This window comes from Carassius gibelio, chromosome B2 (assembly GCF_023724105.1).
Source record: "Carassius gibelio isolate Cgi1373 ecotype wild population from Czech Republic chromosome B2, carGib1.2-hapl.c, whole genome shotgun sequence".
NCBI lineage: Eukaryota > Metazoa > Chordata > Actinopteri > Cypriniformes > Cyprinidae > Carassius > Carassius gibelio.
Window position 1 is genome coordinate 15,435,865 of NC_068397.1, and position 15,496 is coordinate 15,451,360.

The 15,496-nt window shown below is 35.6% G+C and overlaps 1 protein-coding gene across 2 annotated transcripts; it reads left to right on the forward strand.

Annotated features, from left to right (window-relative positions):
- Positions 1 to 1,466: 1,466 nt before the first annotated feature.
- LOC127950633 (1-phosphatidylinositol 4,5-bisphosphate phosphodiesterase delta-1) lies at positions 1,467 to 15,408 on the forward strand. 2 transcript variants are annotated; one of them, XM_052547793.1, is made up of 15 exons: positions 1,467 to 1,694; positions 5,454 to 5,612; positions 6,667 to 6,895; positions 6,986 to 7,115; positions 7,819 to 8,047; positions 8,808 to 9,009; positions 9,181 to 9,325; positions 9,485 to 9,637; positions 12,041 to 12,184; positions 12,293 to 12,443; positions 13,414 to 13,530; positions 13,708 to 13,886; positions 13,962 to 14,094; positions 14,170 to 14,319; positions 14,446 to 15,408. In XM_052547793.1, exons 1-15 carry the CDS (start codon positions 1,664 to 1,666, stop codon positions 14,535 to 14,537), a joined length of 2,244 nt encoding a protein of 747 aa, XP_052403753.1. In that variant the 5' UTR covers positions 1,467 to 1,663; the 3' UTR covers positions 14,538 to 15,408. The 2 variants fall into 2 exon arrangements, with proteins under 2 accessions (XP_052403753.1, XP_052403752.1); XM_052547792.1 differs by lacking the exon at positions 1,467 to 1,694 and adding an exon at positions 4,667 to 4,885.
- The last annotated feature ends 88 nt before the right edge of the window (positions 15,409 to 15,496 follow it).

The window sequence follows — 15,496 nt, forward strand, 5'->3', positions numbered from 1 at the left end:
AAGCTTACATCAATAACAATCGGACATTGACATTTGTGTAATTGAAGGCTCATGAAACGAGTTGAAGGCGTTTGTCTTTTTTCTTCTGACTGGTTGGTCTCTTTTGGATGAGTCTTGCTTATCAGACAGTGATCAACTGATAAATTGCCTTTCAGAAAGCTCAGAAATGACTCAACAAACAAAACGTATCATATTGCATTGCCTGTTTGCAGCTTAAAAAAAAATGAGTCAAGAGCACCAGCGGTTTGTTCAGAAATCTGATATATTTTGCACACACACCACACACAAAAGAAAACCTTGTGGAATGTTTGCTTTATAATCAGCTGTAACACAGCAGATCTGACAGCTGAGTTCCTTGTTCGCTATCAATCTGCAAAAAAATTCCTCAACAAAAGCAACATTTAAACCTCTCCCGCCGCAGTATTTATATACAGAATACCTCAAACCACAAAGGACCACAATCATGTGAAATGATAACCAACACAATTAGAAGGAGGCCCAAGAATGCTTGAATGCATGTTGCAGTTTTCATAGGCCTGTTTGAAGTGAAGAGATATTTGAGAAATTCAACTGTTTTTATTTTCTGAAGACAGATTAATTTAATTCAGAAAACTCATAAACAAATATCGCTATATATATATAATCCAACAAATAAGGTATTTCATATATTTTCAGTTGAATATATATATATATATATAAATTACATTTAAGAAAGTAAGTTTGTTGTGCTGCATTAAAAGTCAACTTGAAATGTTAAGTTGTACTAAATAGTTAATTATACTTATAATTATTTTAAAGGTGCATTGCTTAAAAAAAGTCCATATTTCAAATATAGTATATTTGAATTCAATGTAACCCTACTCTGTAATGCAGTTTTTCTATTTGCCTACATATCTGTCTCAGATACATTATATGACTCAGAAAAAAGGTTTTAAAAATTGTTACTCTCATGACTAGCTCACAGCTTTCAAGCCAATACATTATTACTAGTAGTCTGTGGTGTGGGAGACCCGGGTTCGAATCCACTGTGAGACACCAATGTGTCCCTGAGCAAGACACTTAACTCCTAGTTGCTCCAAAAGTGTGCGACCTCTGACATATATAGCAATTGGAAGTCGCTTTGGATAAAAGCGTCAGCTAAATGAATAAATGTAAATGTAGTATGGAGTGCCACCTGACAGATTCACTTCACTAATAGTGCACTAATAGTGCTCTCAGCTGACATGACTAGAGTCTACAGCTCTAATAACAGGTGCAGTACGTAGTGGACGTTTAAGAACTGCTCCACAATAAAACAAACCAAACATTCAATCTCAGTCTGAATTGCTTTACTGTACTACTCTTTGAGCATAATTTATCATGACCCCTAGAGGCAATTGAAAGCACAGCATGCCATTATAAGATGCTGAAGCGATCAGTGGGAGTGGCTCATGATGAGATTACTTCTTTTACTGAGGCGATAGCCGCCACATACAGGCGGGTGATGTGTACCTGTGCAGAAAAGACTAGAGGAATAGTGCAGCTCTCAGTCGCGTCTGTTTTGCAAAAGCGAGACGTTTCGAAATTTGATGTTGTTTATTTTTGCCTTTGAACTCCTGGAGTCGAAAACACTGGACAGATTGTGTACGAGGAGGATATAACAGTCTGCTGTATTTATGAGCAAATGGATTCCAACGGCACTGCTGACAAACAAAGTAAGTGTTGAATGAAAACTAAAACGGAACTTTGTTACGAGTGAAATAAATTAATCCAAAATGTCACAAAAAGTCTTTCGAACAATCTTCTGACATGTTCACTAAACCTGCACGCGCTAGAGTCTCAGCCACGCGCAACTGAATGTGAACATTACCAAACATGTTTCCTCAGGTACTAATTTATGAAATATTTCATTTAAAAGTCAATGTTCCGAACAACGGAGGGGGTAAACAAACTGATGGTGAAGCAAATGTTATAATGTACTGTGCAATACATTGGAAAATTGATTTGAAAATAGCCTACTTTTGCGAATCACACTTTTTTTTCTTCAGACAGCTACCTGTTGATGTCTTATGATAAAAGCATGAATGGGTAATGAATAGTGTAAATTGAGTTAGAGGACATAATATGGCTGCCACACCCTTAGAAACTTTGTATTGTCTTGTGTTGGGTTTATTTATCCATCTCTTACAGTGCTCTGATTTTGCAGCAATATTATAACCTACTAGACTTTCTATTAAGGATGGGGCACAGGAGAGGCATCTGTAGCCTCACATAACATCCCTCTCATTACTTCAGTTCCTCTGCCTGAAACGACTGTCAAATTATGGGTTTACCCTGAGTTTTTCAACAGATCACAGTTTACAAAAAAAAGTGGCAAAACAAAAAATATTCTTAAAAAGAGAAACATTTTATAACAGAAAAAAAAAATCAGTTTGTGCAGGGTTCTTCCCAGAAGGTTACAGTGTTACAGTAAACGTGACCTGCGTTAGGGTTCTTAACCTGTTAACTGTCGGTTCCACTTTTTGAGCATAGACGTGAAAATGACATTTCCAACTTAAACTGTTATAAATTTTGAATGCTTTGGTCCACAGACTTAAGGTTAGTCTCTTTTTAAAGCAGACACTTGGCAGATTATTGTAAAAGTTATAAAGATTATATAACAAAAAGTTATGGAAGTTTAAATTTATGAAAATATAAAAATATATTATATAAAATATATTAAATAAAATATATATTTTACAAAACATGTTTTACTCTAAAACTGCTAGAAAATCAAAACCAAGATTCTGAACAAGTTGTGTTCAAAATTTGAGGTTGATATCTCAAAAAATGAGCTTTCAGTGAGATTTAGTTTGGGCGTAGTACCGAGCTTTTCCCATAGATGACCATCAAAGCCCATTGGTAACCATTTAAGGGTGCCTTCATTTCCATAAATGAGTGACCTGAAACATGTTTTTCCATACTTTTGGGTCAGTATGGCAGTATTTGGTTTCAATTCAACCTCAAAAAACACAAAAGACATGCAACGAAAACCATGCACTTGCGTTATAGTTCACAATGCATCAAAAAAGGATGTATTGCTTTTTCTATATATTCAAAACACTTTTAGACTTTTTAAAAAATACAATGGATGTTATCTATTTAACACTCCATGAAAATGAATAAAGATTTTTCTTGATTTCATGCATCACTATTTCAAAGTAAAGGTCAGAACTCACTCTCTGACTCTGATGATGAGTACTCTTCTTGCATATCAATAAATTACAGTTGCTCTGTACAATATTCAGTCTGTACTAAAATCAGTCACCAAATATAAAAACTACATTCTTTAAGCTTTCCAATGATATATTGTTTGTCAAGATTACTTTTGGTTCAGACTAAGATATTACTGTTTAAATAATGTAATTGCCCGGTGGGCACACTGGAGGGCCCATGACATTTAACAGGTTAAAAAGCCTGAGGAATTTCTAAATAACTGCGTGCTTGTTGTGTACACACTTCCTGAATCTCCACTATTTTTGTCATCCAGATGGAAATGAATAGACTCTACTGTCCTCCCTGAATGTCAGCAGGAAGCAGCCTGTGGGTTGTAGGGGCAGATAGACGCACTTCAAATTAGTATTAGTGTTAGTCATAATATTACTGGGGGAAAAGTCCATAGAACCACTGCAAGTGTTTGCTTTCTTTAACAGAAAGCTATCAGGTAAATGCATACATATCTGAATCCAAAACAAACCAAATACAATGTCAACAAAAGACCGTAAGTGCAGAACTTTGTTTAAACAAATTGCCGCTGTGCAATAACAAAAGTTTACTTTGAAAAGTAGGTACAGAAATGTAGAATGGAATTAAAATGTGTAAACATAAGTGTAGCCTTTATCAGTTTCATTTTAGTGTTATTTATATACTGTCATGGTATTCACATTTGAAATCAGCTTTTTTTATTTCCATTTTTCATTTTAGTTTTGACTTTAGTAATGTTATGTGCTTTTGTCACTTGTTTATTAAATATTTCTATTTAAATTAAGTTTATTGCTCTTTTTTTATATTTGCACATTTATATATTCCGTTTTAAACCTTAGATGCCAATGTTTCATTTAAACTGTTCTCATCTATGGTTTGTATTTAATTTCAGCTTTCAATTTATAAATAATAATAATAATAATAATTGTTAACAATAATATAATTAGTCTGTCCCTATACATTTAAACATATAGAATAGCCTATATAAACAATATTTATATTGCCATTGCAGCACAACAATATTCTGCTCTTCACATGTCCTTTTTATTAACGCATATGTTAGATAATATTTCTCACATGTCAAATGCTACTAAGGTAGGTATGAACGACTTTTCTGAAATTATAAGGCTGTGTATGATTCTGAAACGATCGTTATTACTACCAACATAATCAAGGGATGAGATTTCAAGTGCGGCTGCTGGCAAATACAGCCACTAGATGGCGCCATTGATTCTGCACAGAAAGACGCTAATAAAAAACGAAACGAACAGGTATTTCACCTGCTGTTGTGTAGTATTCGACAGTCTATACTTTTAATAAGTATACTTATTAAATCTAACTTTAAACAAACATACTTAAAGTGTGGTTTGAATTCACCCACGAATATAGCCACTCGATGAGATCAGGTGTCCCTTCAGTCTCATTCTAGGGATGAACTTTGGATTAGTACACGCCCCGAATCCAGGGACGACCGAGTGAGCACAACACAACAGGTCTTTGGGAAATGCTTGTGGCTTTCTTATTCAGAAGCGGTTTTGATTTTTGTCGCGGAATATTCACAATATGCAGTGTGTACGAAGACAGCCAGCGCGGACCAAATCTCAAGAGTCCTTATACCGCGCGCAGACGAAAACAACCGCGAGAAACAACATGAAACGTCTCGGTAGGACAAATAATAAAACAACAGTCTTGTATTTAAACTGAAAACTTGACCTTTCATACATGCCTTTACAGTGGCGTTCAGTTAGTTTTTTAAAGATGTGTACAGTTCATTGACAAGCACCTCGAAGGAAATCGAGGAAGTTGTCTTTCTTTATTAACTTGACTATCTAGAATGTATTGTAAGTGAGCTTTAGCTATTGTCGTAAATAGAGTAAAAACACATCACACCTAATTGATTCATGGTTGTGTAAATTACTCCTAAATACACACCACGCCTTTGTAAATAATTCATTTTTGCTATGGCAGTTTGACCTAAAAGCAGGTCCTGGTTGGTGTCAGGTGTTAGGTTGGTGTCAGTCTTTAAGCAGTCTTAATCTTTTGTGTTTTACATAAAAGCTCATAAGCCATGTTTTCATCTTCAGTAGGTGGGTTCCTTCCTCAACAGAATCTATTTCATTTGTTCGGCTTCATAAAACGAATGTCTAGGGAAATAACCCACAAATCTGTCTTTCAGAATGAGCTTTGAAAGAATGAATGCTTGAGCAGTCTTGCTTTTGTCCTCGCCACAGGTTTGGAGGGTGACGGAGACATGCTATTCCTGATGAATGGCGGAGATCTTTTGAAAGTCCGTTCAGGATCGTGGAAAAAACCCCGCTACTACAGACTCCAGGAGGACTGCAAGACCATGTGGCACCAATCCAAAAAGACCTTTAAGTCCAAACAGACATGTGAGTCCCAAAAAGGAGGTGCGCAGGGGTGTGTCAGTCATCCCTGTCTATCCTCATGTCCTGAATTGACCTATAATGTGTTTTGTTTGTCAGTATATATGTTGATGAATGTCTCTCACAGAAGTTACTACATTGCTTCCTTCCTCAACTCCACATTTTTAAGCATAAACGGGGTAAAATGAATGCATAAAGACTAAATGAAGTTGCATATAATATGTACAAGCAATATAACGTTAATGTCTGTGACAGTGAAATTATCTTTTTTTAATATTAAAGTTATTTAACTATAATGAATATGAGTACCATTATCAGGTTGTGCCAACAAACTCAGATGGACTAAAGCCGATGTTTACTGGGTGTGGTTCAAAAATACTGATATAGACATTAACATTGCTTGTGGTTTATTGAATTATTGATGTGTATTGCCATTCAAAGGTTTGGGGTCTGTAAGATGTATTATATATATATCTCTCTCATTGTATTTTTAAAAATCAAATTTTAGAAATATTTTAAATAGTAATAAAAATCACAATAATGCTGTTTTACTGTGTTTTGGATCAAATATATGCAGCCTTACTCAGTATAAGAGATAAAAATAAATAATAATAATACATCTTTTAACTCTAAACTTCTGAATTGTAATGTATGATTATATCACTACATCTTTACATCATAATAATGTCATAATGATCTCTTGCCCATGGCAATGCTTCGAAGCATTGGCAAGAAGATTTGTGTATCATTTTTAGATGTAATCAATTAAAAAGGCTGTTGATAAAAACAAATGTTTCTCCAAATGAGCTATTTGTGTACTAGTTGTGTGTTTTACTACAGCACATTAAAGTTACATTGTCATTTTGTGACCAGTGCTGTAAAACATAAGCGTGGGGCTATGTTTAAAAACGTATGTATATTTTCCCTCAAAGTATGCAAATGTCAAAAATAAATTTTTTTCTTATGTATAGAATTTCCTTATTCATATTACCGTGATGGTACAGAGTTTAACAGTAATCCCTAATAGAAACTAGGAAAAACTATTATGTTTCTCACCCAGTCTCTGTTGAGGACATTGACGAGGTACGAACAGGTCGGCAGACGGAGGGTTTGAAGAAATACACAGAGGAGTCAGTGGAGGGTCGAGCTTTCTCCATCCTATTTAAGGGCCGACAGAAAGGCCTGGACCTGATCGCCAGCTCTGAGGAGGAAGCCAAGAAGTGGGTCGGCGGTTTGGAGAAGGTCATCTCAAACATGAAGAACCTCACTCCTCAGAAGAAAACAGAGCAGTATCCTTTTCAAACGCCTGTGACATTGAAGTGCAATTCAAGAATTACTTGTCAGACCTTTTTTTAATTGTCCTTACATCAGAGCTCCAGCTGGATCTACAGCTCTTTGCGTGAAGCAGATAAAAACTTTGATAACAAGATCAGTCAGAACGAGATGAAGAGCTTTCTACAAGACATCAACATTAAGGTGTCTGAAGTCTACGCTGAAATGCTCTTTCAGGTAATATTTCTGTAATTATGCAGGATTTTATCCTAGTTTGCTCATCTATAATGATGTTCCCACAGTGCTACATCTCATGCATTAGCTAACAATAAGCAATACATTTTATACAGTATTTGTTGAACATTGTTAGTGTTTAGTTAATAAAAATAGAAATGTTCATAGTTTGTTTGTGTTAGCTCAGGTCCATTAAATATTATTAAAGGGATTAAGATATTTTTGATGAAATCTGAGAGCGCTCTGACCCTGCATAGACAGCAACTCAACTGAAATGTTCCCAGGTCTAGAAACATAGCAAGGACAGCAAGAAAATAGTCCATGTGACATTAGTGGTTCAACCATATGTTGCGAAGCTATGAGGATATTTTTTTGCGCAAAGAAAACAGTAATAACATAATTTATTCAACCGTTCTCTCCAAGTTACCATCTTCCGGCATTTTGGAGAGTTGCCTACCCCAGAACGTAATCAATGTAATCAGCATTGTTTACGTTCAGGATAAAGCATGTGCATGCTGAACATAAACAACACTGATAACTTGGGGAGAAGAATTGTTGAATAAATTGTTATTATTGTTTTCTTTGCGCACAAAAGTATTCTCATAGCTTTGTAAAATTACGGTTGATCCGCTGATGTCACATGAACTATTTTACCGATGTCCTTGCTACAACTTGACTAGTAATGCCTCTATTTTCTCTCTTTCAGAAATGTGACATATCAAAGTGTGGATACCTGGAGGGGAAGGAGATTGAGCATTTCTATGAAATCCTGACACAAAGAGAGGAGATTGATGTCATCTATGGAGAGTATGCAAAGACAGATGGTCTCATGAGCGCCGCTGACCTGCTCAATTTCCTGATGAAAGAACAGAAAGAAGACGTGTCTCAGAATGATGCCCTTCAGCTTATTGAGAAATATGAACTGGATGAAAAAGGTAATGCCTATGGATAGTTGCTATAGATAAAAAACATTTGCTATACACTACCATTCAAAAGTTTGGGGTCCGTAATTTTTTTTAAGAAATGACTTATTCAGCAAGGATGCATTCAATTCATTAATTACATACCAGAAATTAAAGACATTTAAAATTTAACAAATGGTGCTGTCAAAAGATTAATTGCATCCTAAATAAATTTTTGTTTACATAATATATGTGTGTGTGTGCTGTATAATCATGTATATGTAAATAAAAATACATGCATGTTTTTATGTAAGAAAAATATATTGTTTATAACAATATAAATGTATATACATGTAAATATTTCCAAAATATATGGTGTGTGTAAATGTACCTATATATACTTAATAAATATACACCCCACACACACATATGTATTTATTTTGAATGCGACTGAATTGCATGGAATCGTTTGACGGCACTAGTTACAATATATTTTTATTTAAAATAAATGCTGTTTATATTCTTTAAAGAATCTTTCAAAAGTATTGTGATTTCCACAAAAATATTAAGCAATTAAGTTTATAATCACTATTAATACTAAGAAAAATAAATGTTTTTTGAGCAGCAAGTCAGAATATTAGAATGATTTCTAGGAATAAATGACATTTTAAGATACAAACTTTTGAGCGATAGTGTAAGAAAATGAATTTTGTTTCAGTCTCGGGGAGAAAAAAATGCAAGTGTAACTACAATGTCTTTATAATTGCATGTCTGTGTTTTGCACTTTTTGTAGCCAAAGCCAAACAGCAAATGACAAAGGATGGCTTCCTAATGTACTTGCTCCAGCCGGAGGGGATGATCTTTAACCCGGCTCATAAAAGTGTTTACCAGGACATGAACCAGCCTCTCAACCATTACTTCATCTCCTCCTCTCACAACACATACCTGCTGGAGGACCAGCTCAAAGGACCCAGCAGCACTGAGGGATACATAAAGTAATCATGCCAATCATTCTGCTTTTGTTTGTTTGGATGACATGCATTATTAGATGATATTAGATTATTAGATAAAAAGATTCAGGGTCATAATGAAAGTATCTCAATTAATTGACCTTTCTTAAAGCATGGCTTATTTTTGAAGTACCCAGTTGTGTTGTCCCTCCATAGAGCACTTCTGAAGGGCTGCCGTTGTGTGGAGTTGGACTGCTGGGATGGATCAGACGGAGAGCCGGTCATTTACCACGGATACACTCTCACCTCAAAGGTCCTCTTCAAAGATGTGATCGAAGCCATTCAAGAATATGCCTTTAAGGTAAAAATATTTATAGCAATGAATGCAAACAGCTGTCATTTCACCAAGATAATATAGTGACTGATAATATTTGTTTTGGGACTTGTAGAGCTTGTCCTTCTGGTGTTCGTTCCACGTGTGCCTGACTGTCAACAATGTGTTTGTTTTTTCTTTTACCAGACGTCCGAGTATCCTGTGATCTTGTCTTTGGAGAACCACTGCAGTGTGGAGCAGCAGAAGACCATGGCTCAGCACTTGAGCTCCATCCTGGGTAGCGCTCTGGTCACCAAACCCCTCGGAGATCAGATGCCCACATGCCTCCCTTCCCCAGAGGTTAGTGATTGCAAGATTTTAATGTTCAGTAATCCGCTAAGCCATGTTATACAGGCATACTCAGTTGCAAGAATATGTAAGGCACACCGTTTGTTATTATAAAAGAGAGAATACAGGGTGCTCGGGAAGCCGATTCGAGCGTAGAAGGTTTGTTTGACTTATTGAATGCTATCCTTCTAATTACACACCCAATTGTAAATAAGAAATTAAATGGGCATGAATTATGAGGTTTAAATTATTTTAATAATGTATGAAGAACCAGATTGTTTATACATGCTGTAGAATAGGTCACTTCAGGATGACACATAAGTTTTTAATACTAGGGGGAAATTCTTCAACATGTTCTCTCTGCCAAAGCCCTTTATATCTGAAGCATGTTTTATTATATTGTGTTGGTTTTAACCGTGAAAGAACTTTTTTTTATAATGCAGTTAACTCTTTTGAAGAGATTTTTTTAACAGTTAAGTTTTAGAGTTTTTAGAAAAAATACATTTCAAAAACCTAATATAATTTGTAATACATTTTTCTTGCAATGAAAATAGCCACAGAAACTGTGATGGTGTTAAACATGAACAAACAAACAAGGAAAATGATGTAAGAAGAAAGAGGCGATGGGGGAATGGAAAGAGACACAGTGTTCGAGATTGGTCACCAGGAAAGGTTATCAAAATATTTAGTTGGGATGAAATTAACATTCTGGCCGATGCAATAAACCAAAATAAGTTTTTTTGTTGATGATAACGATGCAAAGACATATTTGTGAACCCAGATTTTTTTATTTATTTTTTTTTAATCACAAGTGCATTTAAAGAATCTTTGATAGTAATTGTGCTTAATCTTGCTTTTTTTGTCTTGAATAGTTTTTTATATTTATAATATTGTGTTTTTGAATATTTAATTTGTATCTGGCTTGTAAAAGCCAGTGAAACTGACATGGCAATACATTTAAAGGGTTAATTCACCAAAAAATGTAAAAATCTCTCAATAGTTGCTCACACTTATGTCATTCCAAACCAGTAACGCCTTCATTCATCTTCTGAATGAACACAAATTCAATATTTTTGAGGAAATCCGAGAGCTTTTCTGACCCTGCTTAAACAGCAACATAACTAGCACATTCAAGGCCCAGAAAATTAGTAAGGACATTGTTTAAATAGTGTGACATCAGTGGTTCAACCATAATTTCATGAAGCTATGAGAATACTTTTTTTGCACAAGGAAAACAAAAGTTATTCTCATAGCTCTGTAAAATTAAGGTTGAAACACTGGTGTCACAAGTATGTCCTTACTACTTTTCCGGGCCTTGAACATGGTAGGACCCTTCCTGTCTATGCAGGATCAGAGAGCTTGAGGATTTCATCAAAAACATCTTAATCTGTGTTCAGAAGATGAATGAAGGTGTTAAGAGTTATGAGAGGCGTGAGGGTAATTAATGATAGAATTCAAATCTTTTGGTGAACTATCCCTTTAAATACAACCAACCAACGATACCTAAAACTGAAGATCCAGTGTCTCTTAATAAAGATAGATTAATGATATTGTACCAATATGTCATATGTTCCTACTGTTTAGTTGTTGGAACTTAAAAATATTTGATCACAGTATGCCTTGATTGACCAATTTAAGAGGGTTCTAGGCATGGTTTAAATATGCACTGGAGTATATGCCATTTATTCAAATTGAATATTTACTTAAACTCTGTTGAAACCAGTTGAAAAGATCAAAGTAGTTGATTGAATCCAGTAGCTGTGGCTTTAGATGTGAGACCCTAAGAGAGTTTTCCAGCCTGTCTGAACAGGAGATGCTTTCAGGATGGAATTCTGTGGAATGTGTGGAATGAATACCGCTGCTGCTCTCTATTTGAAATCATCGCTGCATCTCAAACTCTCTTTGTCTCTCAAAATTACAAGCATCAACTCAGAAACCCCAGACTGACACCTTCAACACATCAGTTGTGCTCGCATACTTCGAAATGAGGAAATGGCAAATGCAGACTTAGCGATCACGCCGGTCCGTGGTGGTTTTGTGGTGACCTGCTTTGAAAGACTCTGCTTTGTGTTACTATGACGACTGGTGCTCTGCCAGCAGGGGAGCAGATGATTATCATAGCTTACGTAACATTGTTTTCCATTCCCCTCAGTCAAGGTGCGGCCTGTCCTGGTCACTGTGACAGTCAACAACACAAACACTGCTGCTCTCCACTTACAGCAGAAGCTTCCTAAAATAAACAATCTTCAGTTTGTGCATGTAGAAATACCAGTATTGGATAGTATTCTGCACTGTTTTTAAGCTGAGATCTAAGAATTACATTTTTAGTTAGTTGCTCTTAAAATGGCATTCCTTTTGGTGACACTAGTTATTAAACACTGGTTTACACTTATGGCTGTCTCGTGTATTATTTAGGAGCTCAAAGGCCGGTTCATAGTCAAAGGGAAAAGACTAGACAAACTTGAGGACATGTTTTCAGAGTCCAAAACAGCAGATGAAGAAAGTGTAACAGAGGAAGAAGATGATGAAGGTGATGAAGACCAGGAAAAGAAGTCTAGTGTAAGCAGATGTACATATGTGATCATTTTATGAAAAATGTCTCTTTCTTTTAATTGCAATTTTTTTTTTCATTGTTGTAATTGCATATACCCAAAACCGAAAACAAAGTCGCTGAAGTTAGCGAAGGAGCTGTCTGATATGGTGATCTACTGCAAAAGTGCCCATTTCCATGGATTTAAGGATTCCCGGGACAAGCAGTCCTTTTATGAGATGGCCTCCTTCAAAGAGGGAAAAGCTGTGAAACTGGCGGAAGAATCAGGTGTGATGTCAGGACTCGTGCCGCTCAGACACAACACAAGCTATTAAACACACGAGTGTCATGAGACACAGACTTGGACACGGTCCAGCTGCACAGATTTATTACGATGCAAAATACACAGTCAGAAACATGCATAATGTCATAGGTGATGGTTCTGCATGAGGGAGACACAACTTTGAATATGGAAATGAGCAGGTGACTAAAAAGGAAAAGAGCCATTCATATATTCATCACTTTACTGGACAGCAAAAAGAGAGACTGATTTTATTAATGAATGTAAAACTATCTATTAATATCGAAAAAAACTAATTTATCTCATTTCAAATCTAAACAAATTTTAGTTTTAGTTTAAGTAAAATGTTAATTTACAATGAAGTTACAGCATCTAAAACAATGTACGCTACAGTTCAGTGTTTGAAATCACTAAGATTTTTATTTTAAGATGTTAAATGTTTTAAATATATTCATCAAATATGTTAATGTTAAATTAATAATTTTATTCAGCAAAGATTCATTAAATTGATCAAAACTGACTGGAAGTACCTTTATGATGTTGCACAAGATTTTTGAATTTTCTATGTATCAAAAGTTTTCTCAGATATTAAGCTACATTTTTAAAATTGGTTTCTTGAGCACAAAATTAGCATTTATACATTTTTTGAAGGAATATGTGACACTGAAGACTGCAGTAATGGATAAGCTTAAAAAATAAGCTTTGACATCTCAGGAATAATGTAAAGAAAATTTATATATGAATTTTTAATAATATTTTGCAATATGCAGCCTGTGTGCTTGTACATGCCTGTGTGTATATATGTATATATTATATTTATATGTAACACATAAACCACAGCAACCTTTTGAACAGTAGTGTACATTTTGACCTAAAATCATATGCCTTTTAAAAGGTCTTTTCTATTTGTCAGCTATCCAAACCCATTCCTCAGCTAATTACATTTTTCTGTCACAGCGAACGATTATATCCATCACAATATAGACAAACTCAGCCGGATTTACCCAGCGGGAATGAGAACGGACTCCTCAAACTACAACCCTGTGCCTCTGTGGAACGCAGGCTGTCAGATCGGTAAAGACAACATGAATTTTATACCCACCATACAACTGACACAAAAACATCTATTTACAGTTAAAGTTAAACAGCTAGTTAAAAGTGGAAGTTGATATTAAATGTAACAATGCTAAACTCACAGGCTTCTTCTCCGAACTTGATTGAAACAATCCATTTGATCTGCCTTTTCTCCAGTGGCCCTTAATTTCCAGACGCCCTGCCCAGAGATGGATCTGAATCAGGGGCTCTTCCTCCAGAACGGACAGAGTGGTTACAACCTCAAGCCTTCTTACCTACGAGACAGAGACACTAAATTTGACCCCCTCACTCTTCCTGATGGGCCGTGGTTAAAGAACAAGATTCTTCATTTGATGGTAATGGATCTGTAGTTGCATACCTTCGTTACAATGCTGCATGTTACATGGGCACTGTTTCTGTTGGTCTAATAGGTGATCTCAGCCCAGCAGTTACCCAAAGTGAGTGAAAGGAAGTCCTCCATTGTTGATCCCATTGTGAAAGTACAGATCTACGGTGTGCCGGCTGATACCACTATGGTGGAAATGAAGTACATTGAGAATAACGGTATAATAACTCCCTAAATGTGCCGAGTCAGGACTCCTCAGGATGTTGCTTAATTGCTCTCTATTGTGTCTCAAGGCTTCAACCCCATGTGGAATGAGAGCTTCCAGTTTAATGTGCGTGTGCCAGATCTAGCCCTCGTGCGCTTTTTGATTGAGGACTACGACTTCAGTTCCAGCAATGAATTTATTGGCCAGTACACACTTCCCTTCAACAGCCTAAAGAATGGTCAGTGTGTTAAAATACATGCTCCTCTCTGATTTGGTGAATTGCCATTGCTGTCTTAAGTATGCATGATAAATATTTCTATAACAATATAAGCAGACAGTCAATAGTTTGTTTGTTATGCCACAGGATATCACCATGTGCCATTGCTGACTATGAATGGAGACCACCTTTCCTTCGCTGGACTTTTCGTTCACATCCTGATTGTGGATGCTAAATAACACATGATGGCACAGTTTTTTTTGTTTTGTTTTTTTTTACTGTATCTGAAATGATCATGCATGGAAATGTGAAAGGGTCGGTATAATATGAGGCAGCTTGAGTGATTCTAATGGGTAAATGTGAAATTGTGGGAATAGAGCAACTTTTCTGAAGTTGTGATATGATGGTCTCACACATTAACTTTTTTTTTTGTACTTTTTACAATTTGTAAAATACATTTTTCATTTTATTATGCCGAATAGATGACTTAAACGTTGACTGTCAACCCTTAGTTTTAGTTAAACGGAGTACCGTTTTTAGATATTCAGGTTTTAGCAGAAGAATCATTTGATTTGGCGGAATTACAAATAAACACAATCACTCCATCTCTAGATACATGTTCTTAAGCCTGCTTTAGACTTTGTGTCTTTGTCGTTTATGTAGTTATACATAGCACATTCAATTCATGTCATTATTAAATGAGGTACTTTAAATGCCATGATACTCATAAAATCTGTGATTTTGTTAAAAACACATTGCCAATGATCCACATCCATGTAAAGGCAAAATAAATGTAAGTTATTCAAAGGTTTTTTTTTTTTTTGTAATGGCTTAAACCAGAGGAAAGAGGCATGAAGAAAGTTTAATGAGCTTGTGGGACAATGCCATGTTCGGCAGTTTAGACATTGGTTTCACATCTACAAGACCATAAAAGTGATCTCTACGAGTGGACATCCGGTTCACGTGAAATGTTTGGTAATATCACAGAACTTTCTATTTAACAGCAGATCATTTTAGAATTGCATGACATTGGCATATTTTTGAAAGAGTATCATGCTAAAAGCTTTTAAATCATGCTATGATAAAGCAATAAATTACGATTCTACGCTATTTCTAGGTCTCAAATCAATCAATTGCATGTGATTCCTTTGTATGGACGGTTTGTTGTTTGTATAATCTCAAATCATGCTGAAGAACA